At 44.5% G+C, this 15,687-nt stretch overlaps 1 protein-coding gene across 9 annotated transcripts in view; it reads left to right on the top strand.

The window, feature by feature from the left end:
* The window catches only part of Ntm (neurotrimin), a 958,983-nt gene that overhangs the window by 539,514 nt on the left and 403,782 nt on the right, over window positions 1–15,687 (top strand). For 5 of the 9 annotated variants that reach the window (XR_004111446.1, XR_004111445.1, XR_004111444.1 and 2 more), the window contains exon 1: window positions 9,905–10,987. Coding sequence is in view for 4 of the 9 variants with exons in the window: in XM_031343903.1 (XP_031199763.1) it covers window positions 10,821–10,987 (167 nt within the window). In the remaining 5 variants the exon portion in view is untranslated. Of the gene's footprint in view, window positions 1–9,904; window positions 10,988–15,687 lie in introns of those variants that run through there. The other 4 variants (XM_031343905.1, XM_031343904.1, XM_031343902.1 and 1 more) reach the window with 2 other exon arrangements.

The raw sequence follows: 15,687 nt of genomic DNA, 5'->3' as shown, positions 1-15,687 counted from the left end.
ACTTTTATAACAACATTTGGCTCAATATTTTTTGGGTGTGAGGACATTCTGTTATTTGTGGGAAGACATTTATAGTATCCCATTTGTGACCTGTTCTGTTAGGATCATGCAGAAGGAAACACTCATGGTGACTGAGAACAAAGTTCCTCCCCTGGGTTGGAGAAGGAAGGATCAGTAACACCTGTTTCAGGGGTTGGCACCACATGCCCTTGGCTATTCCCTGTACTTTCTTATTTAATCTCCCAGTCACTAGAGCAGGAAGTGCTATTTCATTTTAACATAGGAGAGAATTGTGACATAGAGAAGTAAGAGAATTGCTCAAGGTCAAATTAGCAGTTTGTAGAGCCTGAATTCAAAGTCTAAGACATTAGATACAACATCCATATTTAGTCCACCACCCATATTTTCTCTTATCCACCCAGGACTCCATATCTGATCAGTACACATGGAAGCCTGCTATACTTCACATCTCCACCTTCTGCACACTCACATAAGTTTGTGGACTGTCCTAGCTCCTTCCTGTCACCTGAAGATTTAATTCTTTAATGGACTACCATGCTTTCTGAAAACCTGGGAGTGTTTTCTCTAAATTTCTTTTGACAGATCATTTGCCCAAAATAAGATAAAATAAAATAAAAAATAAAATTACATTTGATTTGTCCTAGCAACTGTCCTTTGAGGAATCTCTTATTAATACTTCTCCTAAGAGAAACATGTCAATCCATGTTTGATTTACATCTTAGCTTTAAGCTAATTTTCTGCCTTGGAGGGAAAACCAGAGACTTCTCTCATCATCTGCTTTTTTAAGGCATCTTTTGATCCTGACACCTTGTCAAAACTGTTGTGAAAGCTGAGGTAAATTATTTTCGTATGTTATGCCTGATTCACATGTACACTCACAACATGGCCCCTTTCTCCCTCCTCCAGACTACAGCGACCTGAGTTCAGGTATATCTACTCTGGAACTTTGTGGTAGCTCTTCTTGCTTTCTTGCTTCCTGCAGCTTTTTGATAAACTCCAAGGAAGCAGCCGATAGGAGGTTCAGAGAAACCATCCTTTTCTGGGAGTAAAAAGCCATGGGAGTTGACCCCCAGGAGAGGGGAGACCCAAGGTTGTGAAGTATCAACCAACCGTGCCTTTCCATGTTCCACTCTGTAAAGCCTAGAGCAAATGGAGTCAGTAAGGGTGAATAATGAGGTAACAAAATAACACAGAAAATCTCAGAGTGTCATTCATTTTTCTCTACGTTCTAAGTGTCAGTAAAATGAAGAATAAAGATGTTTTGGAAAAGGAGGAATTTATTTTATTAACTGAAGGCATTGCAAGGGTCCCCTACTATCTTCAATTCAGTCTAACTTGACAGAGATTGAAGGAAGGGGGAAAAACAAAAACGAGACAAAAAACAAAAACAAAAACAAAGCAAAACAAAACAACAACAACAAAAAAAACAAGTGATGGTGTATACGAGTTAGTTTGAAAAAACGATTTAAAAAAAATGCTTGACTTCTATGGCAGTACAAATTCAAATCTTCCACAAGTAATTAAGAGCAAGCATGGTCCTCTTACAAAGTGGGGGTGCTTTACCTGCCTCTCTGCCTACCTTCTTTTCAGCGGTCTGTCTTCACCTCATCTGTTCTTAGCTACAGCTCTACCAACCTCCCTGCCTTGCAAGACAAACAGAATATAGAGAAACCTACCTAGACCTTCAGAAACCTTAGAGTGGATGATGTGTGCCCTGCTCTGTTCCAAAGTCCCTCAGGAAAGGACGGATTCTAGTCAGCCTTGCCGTGTTGGTTTGACGCAGACCCCTGAAAGAGCACTGGCCTCTGTGACATGTTTATCTGAAATCCACATCTCTCTAGCACAAGCAGCTGAAGAGACCAGTGGGTGTGAGAATGTGAGCAAATGTAAATGTGTTCTAATCATGGCGAAATAGCATCACCCAAGTTCAGCCAGGATCACACTTATAATAAAACAATATTGATTGATTCCAGAAAGAGCCAAAGATCAGTTCTACCCAATTACACTCTGGCTACCCCTGACAAAGCAGCATGGCTCAGGGATTATTTCACAGCTCTTTTATAGATGACTGCCATTACAAAATGTTTGCTGTGACACATGAGGGTGTATTTCTATTTGTGCCTGTATGTAGGCTGTATTTATATGTGTGTATGTGTATACAGATATGAAACACAACTGACTATGTAGCATTGTCACTATTTGTGCCTGTATGTAAGCTATATTTATGTGTGTACATGTATACAAATATGAACACACAATTGACTACAAAGTATTAATGTCTTAGTTATGAACCCCAGGATATAATGAGTCAAAAAGAAAGAAGTGTGAGTCTAAATCAGAGTCCCAAAAGGAGGGGAAGGGGTAGTGATTGGCCTATAGTTTGTGGTGGGCACTCAACTAGTATGTATTAAAAAGAAAAGTATTCCTAAGCAAAGAGAGACAGGGCAGGCAGGCAGCTAGACAAACAGATACACACAGAGACAGAGATAGGGAAGGAGAAAGAGACAAAGGGATAGAGAGAGACACAGAGAGAAAGAAGAGGAATTTTATTTACCCATTACAAAGAATGAAGTTGTATCATTTGTTGTAAAATGGATGCAAACTGAGGTACTCTTATTGAATAAAGCCATCTCAGACAAACGCCACATGCTTTTTCCAGTTTGTAGGTCCTAGACTTTATATATTTTATACACAAAGTTGTATATATATATATATATATTAGCATATATATATATATATATATATATATGATGTCATAAAAATAGAAGTGAGACTCCTTGGGAACAAAGATGGCTTGGAAAAGGAGTAAAGGCAGAAGGTAGCTGGGGTCTGTGCACATTGTATTCTTGCATGACAATGTGCCTTGTGTAGCCTTGTGTTATATAAAAAAATAATGAAACGTAGTAGTCTCTTTCTGCAGAGCAGAAACAGTTATGCTCCTAGAAAGTCACAGGACAACTTACTAACCTAGTTCATCTTCAACACCCTTGCAGCCTTGCTATTCCAATAACAAAGTCTTAGAAAGATGGCTTCAGTATTCTCTTTATGGCTAGATGCCTAGTATAGGCTATGATCTAGACAGACATGTCCCAGCTAGGCTTTAAGGGAAGATTCCCAAATGGGCAATTAATTTAGATTTAATAGGACAGTTACTGTAAGTTTAAATAAATGCCAGTTAAATATTAACAGCGTATTTATTGAAGATTAACATTGCTGGATGCATTGTGGGATTTTCTCTTCCTTAAAGAAACCCTTTATCGGAAGACTTTTAATCATCCTGACTCCTCCATCGGTTTGCCTTAGATCTGGAGCAGCTCATTAATTACCTTGTATGATAGTTTTCTGAATTCTGAAGTGGTACCTTGGCTTACTGGAGAGTGGAAGGGCACGAGGAAGAGGCTATTTCTGCACAGGAGGAACAGATAAGAGACTCTGAAAGGTAAACTGCTCAGAGAAGAGGGGCTGACAAGCGTCATAATCACAGTCTATTAGACTCAGAAAGGTGCTTGGAAATCATCTAATCCAAGCTCCTTGTGTGGAAGTAAGGAGGTAACGTCCCAGGCACTTCCTCACAGTAAGTGGCAGGCTGGGGCGGCAACTCCACACCCTTGATCCCTGCCTCCCAAGAGTTCTTGTCTTACTCTGGAATCATTCTTCTAATTCTTCAGAAATGTGTTAGCCCATTGGTATGAATCGGCTGCAGAGATCTTCACAGTGACTTACCGTCCCTGAAGGATGCTGGTTCATTTTACAAATCAATGTCCTAACAGTTCCAAGTAGCAGTGAGTTAATTCAGCTGACAGGCTGAGAGAAACTGGAACCCAGGTGTTCCAATTTACAAAATGATATTTATATGGAACTTGCTACTAGCAAAACGTATAACTGAAACAGAGTATTATACAGCATGGACCCATCTCATTGACATTTGCCTTTTCTGTTTCTGCTCTGAGCTGAAGAACAGGGAGTAAAACCCTCTGGGGAAAACTGGATAAAAGGCTAGGGAGAGACATGCATAGTGGGTGATTATTTAGGGATTCGGGCAGTAAGGACATGAAAGGTGTGCTCGCCTGACAGTAAATTGGGTGTGATCCAGGTGTGAGGCTTCAAAGATTGCCTTGCACAGGCTTGTTCTGATATGAGAAGCCAGGTCCTGAATGGTTGGGTAGCTTCTTTCAAATATTAGACTTGACAGGTAGTATGTATATGAGTTTATCATGTAGACTGACATCCATGGGTGACCTCTCTAGAAGGATTATTGGGCTAACTTCTCTGCAGTGTTTGAAGGGTTAGAATATCGAATGACTTTGTGGAAATGGAGCCTGAGTCAAGTATGCCTTGCAGACACAAAGTGGCTTTAACTACACCAGGCATAGCAGAGAAGCTTCAGATCTTAGAAAAAAAGGTTCCAAGGTGTGGTTTACTTCAGGTGGGTTGGAGACCTCTTCTCCCTCAGTACTCTGGATTTTCTCTAACTTTCCACTATACATGAAACAGAAGAGCTCAAAGCACCTTAGTAAGCAAGATCATATCAAGAGATTGTCTCTCTTCCATGAACAGGCAGCAGCCATTGGATGGCTAGACATTCAGGCCTGGGACAGTGGGGTGCGGGGTGTGGCCACTCTCCTTCTCCCTGGGAGTATGGAGACCAAGGCTCTTTGTCTTTCTACCATATCCTAATGAGGTATTTCTTTTCTTTCTCTGGGATAAGGCCTCTCATGATTTAAACTCCGCCACTGTCTGCAGGCCTCTTCTCTGCTCCCAGACTCCTCCTGTCCTGTGAATGAAGTTCTCTGTGACCTTCCCAACAAGTTTAACCCAGCTCCTCCAGGTATCATCCCAAGAAACACAGGAGAAGCCATGCTCTGGACTGAACTTCCACGACTGTTCACACAGTCTTATCCCAGCTCCATGTGGTGTTTACATGCAAAGCTGTATCCCCAAGGTCCCATTCTAGTTCAAGAGCATAAAGATTTGACTTTTGCCCACTCTGGTTCTAAAGCCCCCAGTTGCTCTTGGTGGATAAGGTGGACTGAACAGTGGCATGAATTCCCCTATCTTATTGAAAGAGACAGAGCTATCAGGTTATACTCTAAGCTCAGCTGAACACAAGTAGTGGTTTTTGCTCACTACCCCTGTGTTCTTGGGTTGGATAGAGTCTATGAAGTCAGCCTGCTACCAGGATTCTTCCATGGCAACTTCCCTTCATTTCTCATTAGCAGTCAAGTTCTGCTGAGAATCGTTTCCTAAAACAAACAAACAAAAAACAAACGAACAAACAAAAAAACAAACAAAACAAAAAAGAAAGGCTTTTCAATTTTGATGTGACTTGCCTTCTTGCATTTCTTCCCCACAGCTTATACCACAAGTGTATTCTTGATTTTGAGAAACTCCTTGCATCTTGTCTGTATCTCTTGGTAGACAGCATGCTCTGTGTGGGCTTTCCTGACTAGAGAACTTGTTCCACATTAGGACATCCCTAAGTGTACTCCCCTCCTCTTAATGAAGGGAGTAACTCTAGAAAGGCCAATTAGGTGCCTAGAAATCTGGACAAGCTCTAAGGTTTGCTTCTTACAGAGAAGATAGATTTCAGCTTATTTTCCTCAGCTTAGGGGAGAACAAATCAGAGTTCCCTATGACTTCAGCATCTGCAGATCTCAGTGTAAGTAATGCTACTGAGAAACCCAAGAGCTCTTGAGCGCTGGAATCAGGAGGGCAGACCCAGGTTCTCTTCTTCATCTTTAACTAGTCATCAACTGGGGCCCTATATTTGCTGGATTATTGGATGCCCAGTGTGGGAATTTGTGGTCTCCTCCTTAGTTGTTTGTATGGCCCCCAGATGTAGCAATAAGCCAGTAGCTGACAGTCACCTCTTTCAGCAGTGTCCATAACTGTGCATCAATAGAAAGAGAGCTAGAAAAGTGTCAGGAGTGCTGAGTTCTTGTCCTGCTTTGCCCATCATTAGCTTTCTACCTAGTATGGCCTTCTGGGACTCAATCCTTCCTTCCTAAAATGAGAGGTATGTATTGCACATCTTCCCACATCCTTTCTGAGACATCCTTCTGTGATTCTCTGGGTTTGAGGTTTTTACTATGATCCAAATCTTACACAAGAGACAATTTTGATCCAACCTCTGTGACTCTTGGGATGCACTCTCTGGATACCTACCTTTTGTATTGTGGTGCTTTGATTTTGCTCATTCAGTTGCCCTCTCTAGCTTTTGCCCTATAGTCTCTCTGCTTTGTGCATCTCTCATACAGTTCTGTGGGTTTCAAAGCCCACGGACAGGCAGCCATGCCCCTGCCTTTTCTTCTTCTCCTTCTTCTCAGATCTCTCTATTTCTGACCTCTTTTCTGTCCATTCAGCGATCTTCCCGTCTTCATGCTGCCTCGTTGCTCTTCCCACTGAAATCCTAACATACTGGAGTACAGCCCCGATGAGCAGTAGTTTTTATTGTGATCCTGTATTCATAGAGGAGCAAAAAATAGAATGCATTTTTCCAAAGCCCAGCCCTTCCCTACACCCCTGGAGGCACCTTTTTATCCAGATTTACACTGCTTTTTCTGATTAAATCTTCCAATATCTATTTGATGTCAGGCCACTCACTAACCGCCCTGCATTTTTCATCTTGCCTGTACTTCTGTTTGAAATCTCCACCAGGAGAGGGGGGCCTTTCCCTTTTGTAGAGAACTAGAGCTGGCCTTTCTTAAGCTACTGCTCTTTCTCTTGTTTCTTGCATGATGGAATAGCCATAGCTCTTTAGCTCACTCTAGCTTTTTGTAGGTAACATGGAGTAAAAAGAAAAACAAAAGCCTAGTGGACTGACCATCATCAGGAGAAGTCCTGTTCAAACCCTAGTTCAGTGTACAGGCGCCAGGTCAGGTAGAAGCCACCACACACTCTAATCTGCTTGTGTATGTCTCTCTCTCTCTCTCTCTCTCTCTCTCTCTCTCTCTCTCTCTCTCTCTCTGTGTGTGTGTGTGTGTGTGTGAGAGAGAGAGAGAGAGAGAGAGAGAGAGAGAGAGAGAGAGAGAGAGCTTGAAAGGTATTGTCCTAAAGATATTTTTATAACCTGAAGCAATTACAGCTGTCAATGTAGAGACAAGCTGTGACAAGTTGATTTATGTGTACAGTATATGTGTATGTGAGAAAGACGGGAGGAAGGAGAGGGGGCTGGGAGGGGAAAAGAAGGTGGAGGTGGCGCTCCTTAGGAGTCTGCTTTCCAGGAGGCAGAGAGGAAGTTGTTTCTATAAAGAACACAAATAATGAAATTGCTCTGACTGTCATCCCTTTTTCATTAACTCTGATATGCTGGGAAAAATAAAATAAATCCAGCAGTTTTTATGAAGCCAGAGACAGGATATAAGATAAGCCACTAAGTGCTGGTTCTATTTAGGGATTAGGGGATAGGAAGGCAATTGACATGCGATTTTGATCTTCATCTTTTTAAAGCACTTCAAGAGCAGGTTTGAATAAAGCCGATCTGTCTTGTTAATTATGTGGGAATCTCTGACCTTAGGCCACTTTCTTGACTTTTATTTGTGAGCAGATCGTGGATTCCCTGGGCCTACAGAGCGGAGGCAGTGGGTGGCTTTTCTTTGTCCTCCTGGAGAGTTACCTGAGCACTGTGGGGCTATCTGCGGGCAGCCGCTGGGATGCTGCAGGTTAGCACTATTCCTCATGGTCTGAGACAAAAACATTCTGCCTGTCTAAGAAGAAACACATTCAGGCCAGATAGACTATGTCTCAAGAAGTCCGTGAGGATTATTTTTTTTCTGTGTAGCCATAATAATGAAGCAGAAACAGGAAAAAATGTATTAATAAAACCTCTTCCATTCTAAATGGTTTTCTAAGTATTTTTCCTGTAGAGTTAATCATGTATGTAGGTCCCCTGGGACAGCCTGTTCGTTGTCATTATCCCCATTCCTAGATGCAAAACCTAATGCTCATTTGTACCTATTTGGAATTAGATGCAAGAGACTGAATTAGAATGTGTCATGAAAGGAGCCAGCCCCATTCATTCTCAGGCCTGGGTCTGGAGAGAACTGGCTCCAAAGCCCCAAAGGAGTTTGTGTCCGTGGGTGTGGCATTTAGGAAGAGGTCGTGTGATGGGACCATAGGAGGGATAGTTAGGTGATTATTAGTAATGTGTTGGATTTAAGGGAAGAGCCTTGAATTAGTAGCCTATTAATCAGCAAAGAGAAACTCACACTTTCCATTTGTGCTCATGAACAGCTCAATGGAATGACACAGCTTAATTTCAAATTTTCGTATTTTCTTATTGGAGATTGAGACAAAATAGGCTTTGGAAAAAAGCTGTTTGTTATTGTCATAAGTCAACAGCCAGCATTTTTCTGGCACCATATGTCAAAAGGTTCCCTGGAATCAAAAATAGTGGATGAGTTCCCTGAGACTTTAATATCAGAAGAAGTCACTAGAGGAGACAACAGGGAATTGGTCTGGTAATGAATTGATGTCAAGTACTTTGATACCTCCAGTGTAAAGTTGCTCAGTACCTCATGGCCCAGAAGTGTCTGGGCAACTATAAAGCTAGGAAAGCAAGCTTGCTCATCTTCTTTTGCTACTTTTGAGTTTGGTTAACACATTCTAAAGCTGACCTCTGCACACCTCTCCACCATAGTAGTGTGAAGAGGAGATTGTGGGAGACGTACACATGTGTATCCTTACCTACCACCTATGTGGAAATGGCTGGTGTGACTCAATAGTGTCAATGTTTAGTGGTACCAGCACTAGGTTAATAATGGTTCTGTATTAATGTTTGGTATCTGGTGTTAGATGGCTTTGGGGAAGTGCTTTTTTCCCCACTGTCATTTCATAGATTGATTTTGAAAATAGTGCCCAAATTGCATGCAAGAGAAAGTCTAGGGAAATAAACAGAGCCAATGTCTTCTCCTGTCTTTTCCCAGTAACAATCCAGGACAGTATTGGGAGCTCAGGACTGGAAGTTCCTAAGAAGGAGGCCTACTGGTGTTCCCCCCACTGTTCCTACTATCTACCCCTGTTCTCTGTAGAGGGACCAGGCACGGTCCATCAGAGCTAGGGTGAAGGGAGAAACAAGATGTAGGCACAGAGGAACTAGCATCACTAGCATCGGACAGAGAGAAGTCACGGGACCTCAGGCATCTCCAGTCTTTCTCTGGGCTTCAAAGATTTAAAGAAAACCACACCTCTTGGAGACGAAATCAGGTATACCAGAGTGTGAACCCAGAACCCAGAGGATCTTCCTTATAAATGAGGCTCTGGCTTACATTGTCCCATGCCCGTGTACCTTTTACCAAGTTAGTAGGATACTCAGTGTCCGGGGTGGGTTTGGGGGATTGAGAAAGGCTGTGTTGAACTTGACCAACATTTTAAAGGGATTTTGCTCACTTCATCAACCAAGATGCTTCTGGAATTTCCACATTTATTTTAAATGGGCTTATCTCTTAGAATGGTTGTGTTGAGTCTGCGGGGTTTTAAGAGGGTGGGTGTAATGCAAAGGGTGGTGTAACATTGAATAAAAATGAGATTATTTAAAGCATCCTCCTAACGTTGTAAATGTACGCTCAATGCTGATACAATTAATTTGACCATTTTAAAGGTGCACATATGCATGCTGCAGGCTCTTTTCTTCCTATTAGTTTGGGACCCTTATTAAGATGTCTAGGGTTATTAAGACCTCACAGTAACTTGGTCTTGTTAATTGAGAAGAGCTAGCTCCTCAAATCCGGAAATGGTTAAACCCGTGGCCAGAGGTGGTACGCCGCCCTGCCCTGGCCCGGCGCGGCGGGGGTTAAGGTGGGCGCCCGCGCCCCGCACCCGCCGGGATGAGCGCACAGTCCGTGCCGCCCGCCAGCCGGATCGCTTGGAGTCGGCAAGGAGAGAAAGTGGCGGTCAGGGATGGAGCTGCTGCCATGACAACCTTGGCGGTCGGGGCCCGCGCGCGTCGGGGCTGCTCCCGGGAGGAAGGCAGCGCGGAGGCCGGGGGCGGCCGCTGAGCTTGGAGTCCGTGGCTCCGGTGCCGACTGCGCTTCGCCTTCTGCAGCGAGCCAGAGAGCGGGCTAGGGACCGCTGCGGTCCGCCCCTGCCCCTGCCGCGCCGCTCCAGCCTCGCTGCTGCGCTGCAGAGGCAGCCCAAGCTGCGGCGCGAATCTGGGCTCTGAGGAAGTTGACCGTGGCTCTGCGGCAGGATTCCCGAGTCCGGATTGCACGAAGCCGGCTTAGTAGACGCCTCCTCGCACCATCCGTGCCGCCTCTTGCGTGCTCTACTTTCCATCTGCTATTGTTCCCGATTGTTTCTGGCGGCGAGCCTTGCTCTGAAACTTAAGAAAGTGCTGGATTTCCCCTGGTTCGATTGAGGAATCGTAGACCACATCTGGGTAGCTGGCTTCAACCTAGCCACAGCCCCGTTGGATACCAAAGTGCTTACTCCTGTCCAAAGTGCCATGCCTGAACTGCTACGGGGAAGAGGCAGCTTCTGAGACCCGCACCTGTGCGCCTGCTTGCCTGCCTTGCGCTTCTCTTTCCCGGCCACCTTCCTGGCTACCGGCAGCACGGAGAAAGTCCGCCTCGGATGTGTGTGGAAACTGGTTCTCGGAGGCTGCGAGCTGAGGCTGGATTTAGGGGAGGAATATTAGACTTAGAGGAGTCTGCGCGCTTTTCTCCTCCCAGTGCATCGCGCGGTCGCCGCTAGTTCATCGGCTGGGTCCCCGCGCTCACTCCCCACCCCACCCACTTCCTGTGCTCGCCCGGGGGGCGTGTGCGTGCCACTACCGGAGTTCTGGGAAGTTGTGGCTGTCGAGAATGGGGGTCTGTGGGTACCTGTTCCTGCCCTGGAAGTGCCTCGTGGTCGTGTCTCTCAGGCTGCTGTTCCTTGTACCCACAGGAGTGCCGGTGCGTAGCGGAGATGCCACCTTTCCCAAAGCTATGGACAACGTGACGGTCCGGCAGGGGGAGAGCGCCACCCTCAGGTAGGGAACTGCCACTCTACTAAACGATGATTTGTTTGGGCTGGGGCAAAGGGGCAGGGGTGCGGGGTGTGTGCTCTGGAGCAAGCCAGGGCTAGTGGAGAGATCCCTAGCTCGCTGCGCTGCACAATTCCTGGATGAGCTAACTACTCTACCAAGGAATGTGGCAATCACAGGGCAAGGCTAGGGGAGAGCTGTGTTTTCCAAACCTGGCTTCTTTGACCCAGGGGTTTGTTACAGGTGAGGGATAGCTGTCTTGTTTTGAAGGCAGTGATCCTGCTACTGCCGGTTCTAAGCCTGACAGCTATGGTGACCTGGGGCTTGGCTGAGACTCAGCATGGATGATCTCCCCTCTGAAGTTAATGAGTCTCAAAGCAGAAATCTGGCTTGGTGTGGATGCCCTTGCTCTACCCGTGCCGTTGAGAGTTGCCACGGGGGCTGGACTCTGCAAAAACCTCCTTTCCTGAGCCTGGTTTTTAACCAACGTTTTTCTGGGTTGTCTGGATTCCATGAGATGGTGGGCAGAGGCAGATGTGTTTTCCTGTCTGAATGTGGCTTTTGGACACTGGTACCATGGACTCTGATTTGTGGAAAACGCCTTCTACCATGAGTGGACTATTCTCTGATTGTTATGCGTGCTCACAAAGCAGTATGTACAAAACTTGGCACTCAAAAGACCCTAAGCTTTAGTGTTGTGTTGGGTCAGGAATGGTCTCTGGGGTTGAGGATTGCAAGCTCTAGGGAAGAGGAGCAGGAGGAGGAGAAGAATCTCAGTTACATTTTGTGCTAAGTGGGGCAAGACTGTCTCCCTTGTGAAATTGCTATTGAAGCACTGACTCCATTTCCAGTTGATAAAACCACACGACTCACAGAAGGGCTACACACCGGATGATTGTGATGGGAAATTTTCATCTCTGGAATTTTTAAGAGAGCAAGCAACCTCTGTACCTCTCTTTTATTCAGTGTATCCTCTTTAATAAAGTTTTAAAAACTGGTCAACTGGCAACAGGCCACTATTTTCATCCTCTAACATGGAGATTCTTGGGAAATGAACCTTGGCTTTGGTGCCAAATGTCCTGGTTCCATCAGTGCTGAGATTGGAGTGCCTGTGAACTGTGCACAGGTACCAGAGGACAAAGGGGCTTGGGGAGTGAGTGCTGATGTTACAGAGTTGAGGTGTGAGGACATTTTCAAAAATACATGCGATTTAAAGAAACCATGCAAGAAGCTGCAAAACGTCCCCAAATCCTTTGTCTTTGAGGACCTAACTCTTATGACTCAAATGAAGTCCTGGTTCATTATTGTTACATGAATGAACTTTGTAGGGACTACTTTAAATTAAGGTGAACTATCTGGTTTTAAATATGCATTGATTTCAGACTACTTCAAAACAAAAATAAATGTCTAAACAAAATAGTCAAGAAAATTTAGTCTTCTGTAGATGCCCCCTCTGACCCTAATCCTTGGCTGCAGAGAGCAGACCTCCAGGGACAAAATAGAGACACTATCTATGGGGGATTATTTTAGATACAGATAGACATTTAATCTCTCTCTCTCTCTCTCTCTCTCTCTCTCTCTCTCTCTCTCTCTTACACACACACACACCAGTCAAAAGAAAAAAATAAGGTGGTCAGTGACCTAGAGATTTGAAGCTATAAATAGGTAATTGGCCTCCACAGTGACCCTCACATTCTTAGGGAAGCAAGGGGATTGGAGTGACCAAGATGTCATTCCAGGAAAGCAGTAGTCCCATAGTTCAGTAGGATATGGCCTTTCCAGAGTGGCTGCATCCAGCAGGACTTCTTTCTAACAGGACGTTATTGTGTACTGACTGCTTTCCTCTTGCCTCTCACTCTCATCGTAGTCTCTTTCACACACAGGGTTCCTTTGCAGTTTTGCATAGACACTCCACACAGTGGTCTTGTTTGAACACACATGGCACTATAAGGGTATGGCGAGGCTACTTCCCTGTACCTCAGGATGGTCACCACCAAGCTTTCAGAAATGGTCTATCTAGTCCTCTTGCTATACTATTACAGCCCCAAAGGATAGAACATCTTTGTGACATTCAGAAAGGTGGACCTCTCAGTGGATGAAACTCTAAAACTTGGGGATTAGATGAACTAGGGTCTCTTTTCTGATCAACAAGTAGGAAGGCTGAAGTCCTCTGCTCACGTGGAAGGCCACCCTGCAGCAAGACTGCAGTTCCCCTAATGACCAGCAGAGGGCGTTCTGCTCTGGTTACTTTTTACTCTGCTTTGTTCTCATCAGTATCATCCTGGAGGTCTTCTGTAGTCCCTAAAGAGAATAAGTGTCTCAGCAACAAATTCTACTTTGAAGAAACTTTAAAAGTTTACCCAATTATCTCTAGTGATCTTTCTGGAGATACTGGGAAACAATAGCACTGGCAGTCTGTGCAACAGAGTTGCAGGCCTTTCTAAACATTCGCTCTTGGTGAGATCACATGACACTGAATTTTTAACTAAATATGTCAGTGTTGTTGAGAAGTTGCTGTGTATTAGGGAATGCTAAAGTGCTTTATATAATATCCCATCTGTCATTCAAGCTCCTAACATGATAAGTGAATTCTAATAATAATCATTATGTAGTTGCTACTATTATCACATTTTACAGATGAGAAAACTGAGGCGCTGGCATGAAGAATTAGCCTCACTTGGGTCTGAGAAGATAGCTTTACTGACAGAGTGTTTCTTGGCTCATATGAATTCCTGATTGGATCCCTGGTCTAACCTCTCCTCTCACCAAAAAAAACACATTATTTGACTAAGGTGGAATAGCTAGGCATTTTTGAATTGGGGCTAGCAAGAGGTACTACTAATGATGGTGTTAATAACTTGAGTAGTCTTATTACTTCTTGACCAGCCTCTGTATAGTACTATGAACTATAACAGTAATCCTCCCTACTCTCTGAAATCATCTAATTATCTCCCATTTTATAGATGAGGGAGTTGAGACCCAAGGGGCAGCATTTATCTGAACTCACAGCAGTAGTAAGCAACAGAACTAGACCACATACCTTGAGATTTCCCAAGATTTATCAGGGTGCCATGACCTCTGTGTCTTCCTACTTCCCCAGTCGGATTTAATGTCTGCCATCATATCCTTCTTTGTAGTTTGGCGTAACTGCCTCTCTGAGTGGGCCGAGTGTATTATGGGAGAGCAAAGATCACACCTTTCAATGTCTTGAGCTCCCTGGGATGACAGAGGTTTACTAAACAGATGAATAACGACAAAACAGAAATACCCTTCATGCCTTACGGGATTTCTCTGACTTTATTTTATGTGTTAACGAGGATCAAACAATAAAGATCTATTGTATGGTTCTCTCAAGGAAGGGTGAAAAGCCAAGAGTTGAAATGTGGAAGGAGGCCTGGGTGCACTCACCAAAGCCAACCTATGAACAAAATAATCCAGATTAATACATGGGACTAGGATGGCAACAGGGGAGCCTCTGAGCAGAGTGCCCACTGGTGGAGAGATGCTGTCAGTGGTTAGGACTGAGAACAAGTAGGATTAAAAAGTAGAGACAATAGGAAGGAGCTCAGAAGCTGAGATGGCTACTGGGCTAGTCAAGCCCAAGTCCAAACCTTCACTAAACATCAGAATGTCACTCAATGACTCTGCCCAGTGAATGACCTTCCACCAATGAAAACGCTACTACAAATCTCAATGACTTCTTGGAGATGGGAGCAAGTCAGAGGCTGTCTCTGCTCCCTGTCTTGTAGTGGCTCAACCATCAGATTTTTTTCTTGGATGAGTTAAAAATAGAAAGTCTGACTTACAGTACAAGATTAAGGCTGAATTTTGATATGGCAACACTATGAAGTAACACAGAAGATCGTGGTAGATCGAGATTCTCCTTCCAGGAGGAAACCAGGCTCGTAATGGGTCTCTGTTAGTCCCTGCAAATACTCTGAGGGAAGGCAGAGCTCCATCTTCTCTGGGTCTTTATCCCAGTGTTTAGCACATGGCTTTGCCCAAGGGCCTTACTTCGATTGTCCTTACTACTAGGAATAATGCTATCCAGACTGTTCCATCCACAGTTATTTCCAATTTTGGCCTAAATTCAAATGACCTGCCCTGCCTCCCATACCTTAGCATCTTAACATTGGCTTACCAAAGTGGGAGCTTTCTCTTAAGCACTCATCTCTGTCTGAAGTCATTCCATTCTTTCGTTTGGTTACCTTCTTCCCCTGGACAGCGAGCTCCTTGGGGCTATGTAAACCCTCTGGTTTATTCAGTGTATTGGACCTCACCAGTGTCTTTCCTATGGCAAGTGATCAATACAGTACCCATATGAGTGACTGAAGAAATGTGTGTCTGAGATCACTCTCCTTCCCCCTTGTCTGTCTCTCTTTACCTTGTGTTCCTTGTCCTGGGTTGTCCTCGGTGTACCATCACAGTTGCCCTGGTCATGTGTGATGTGGGGTAGTTTCTGGGGAGTTACTTGTATGCTGCTTCCAGATACATGCCATCTGTTGGGCTGAGGCCTCTCTGAGCTGCACACAGATGGGCTGTGTTGGGAGTTTGTTCCTTATTTGAGATTTGTGCCTCCTACTCTGGCAGGCCACTTTACTACCTAGTCTTCCAATCTTTGGGGGAAATGTTCCTGATGATGTGCCAGGTGTACTTAAGAGAGAGTAGCCTACTTAAGATAAGGAGGAGGAAAGAAAAACATCCCC

Source organism: Mastomys coucha, unplaced genomic scaffold (genome assembly GCF_008632895.1).
Source record: "Mastomys coucha isolate ucsf_1 unplaced genomic scaffold, UCSF_Mcou_1 pScaffold23, whole genome shotgun sequence".
NCBI lineage: Eukaryota > Metazoa > Chordata > Mammalia > Rodentia > Muridae > Mastomys > Mastomys coucha.
Note: the sequence above shows the minus strand (reverse complement) of the source record. Positions and strands in the feature narration are given on the sequence as shown.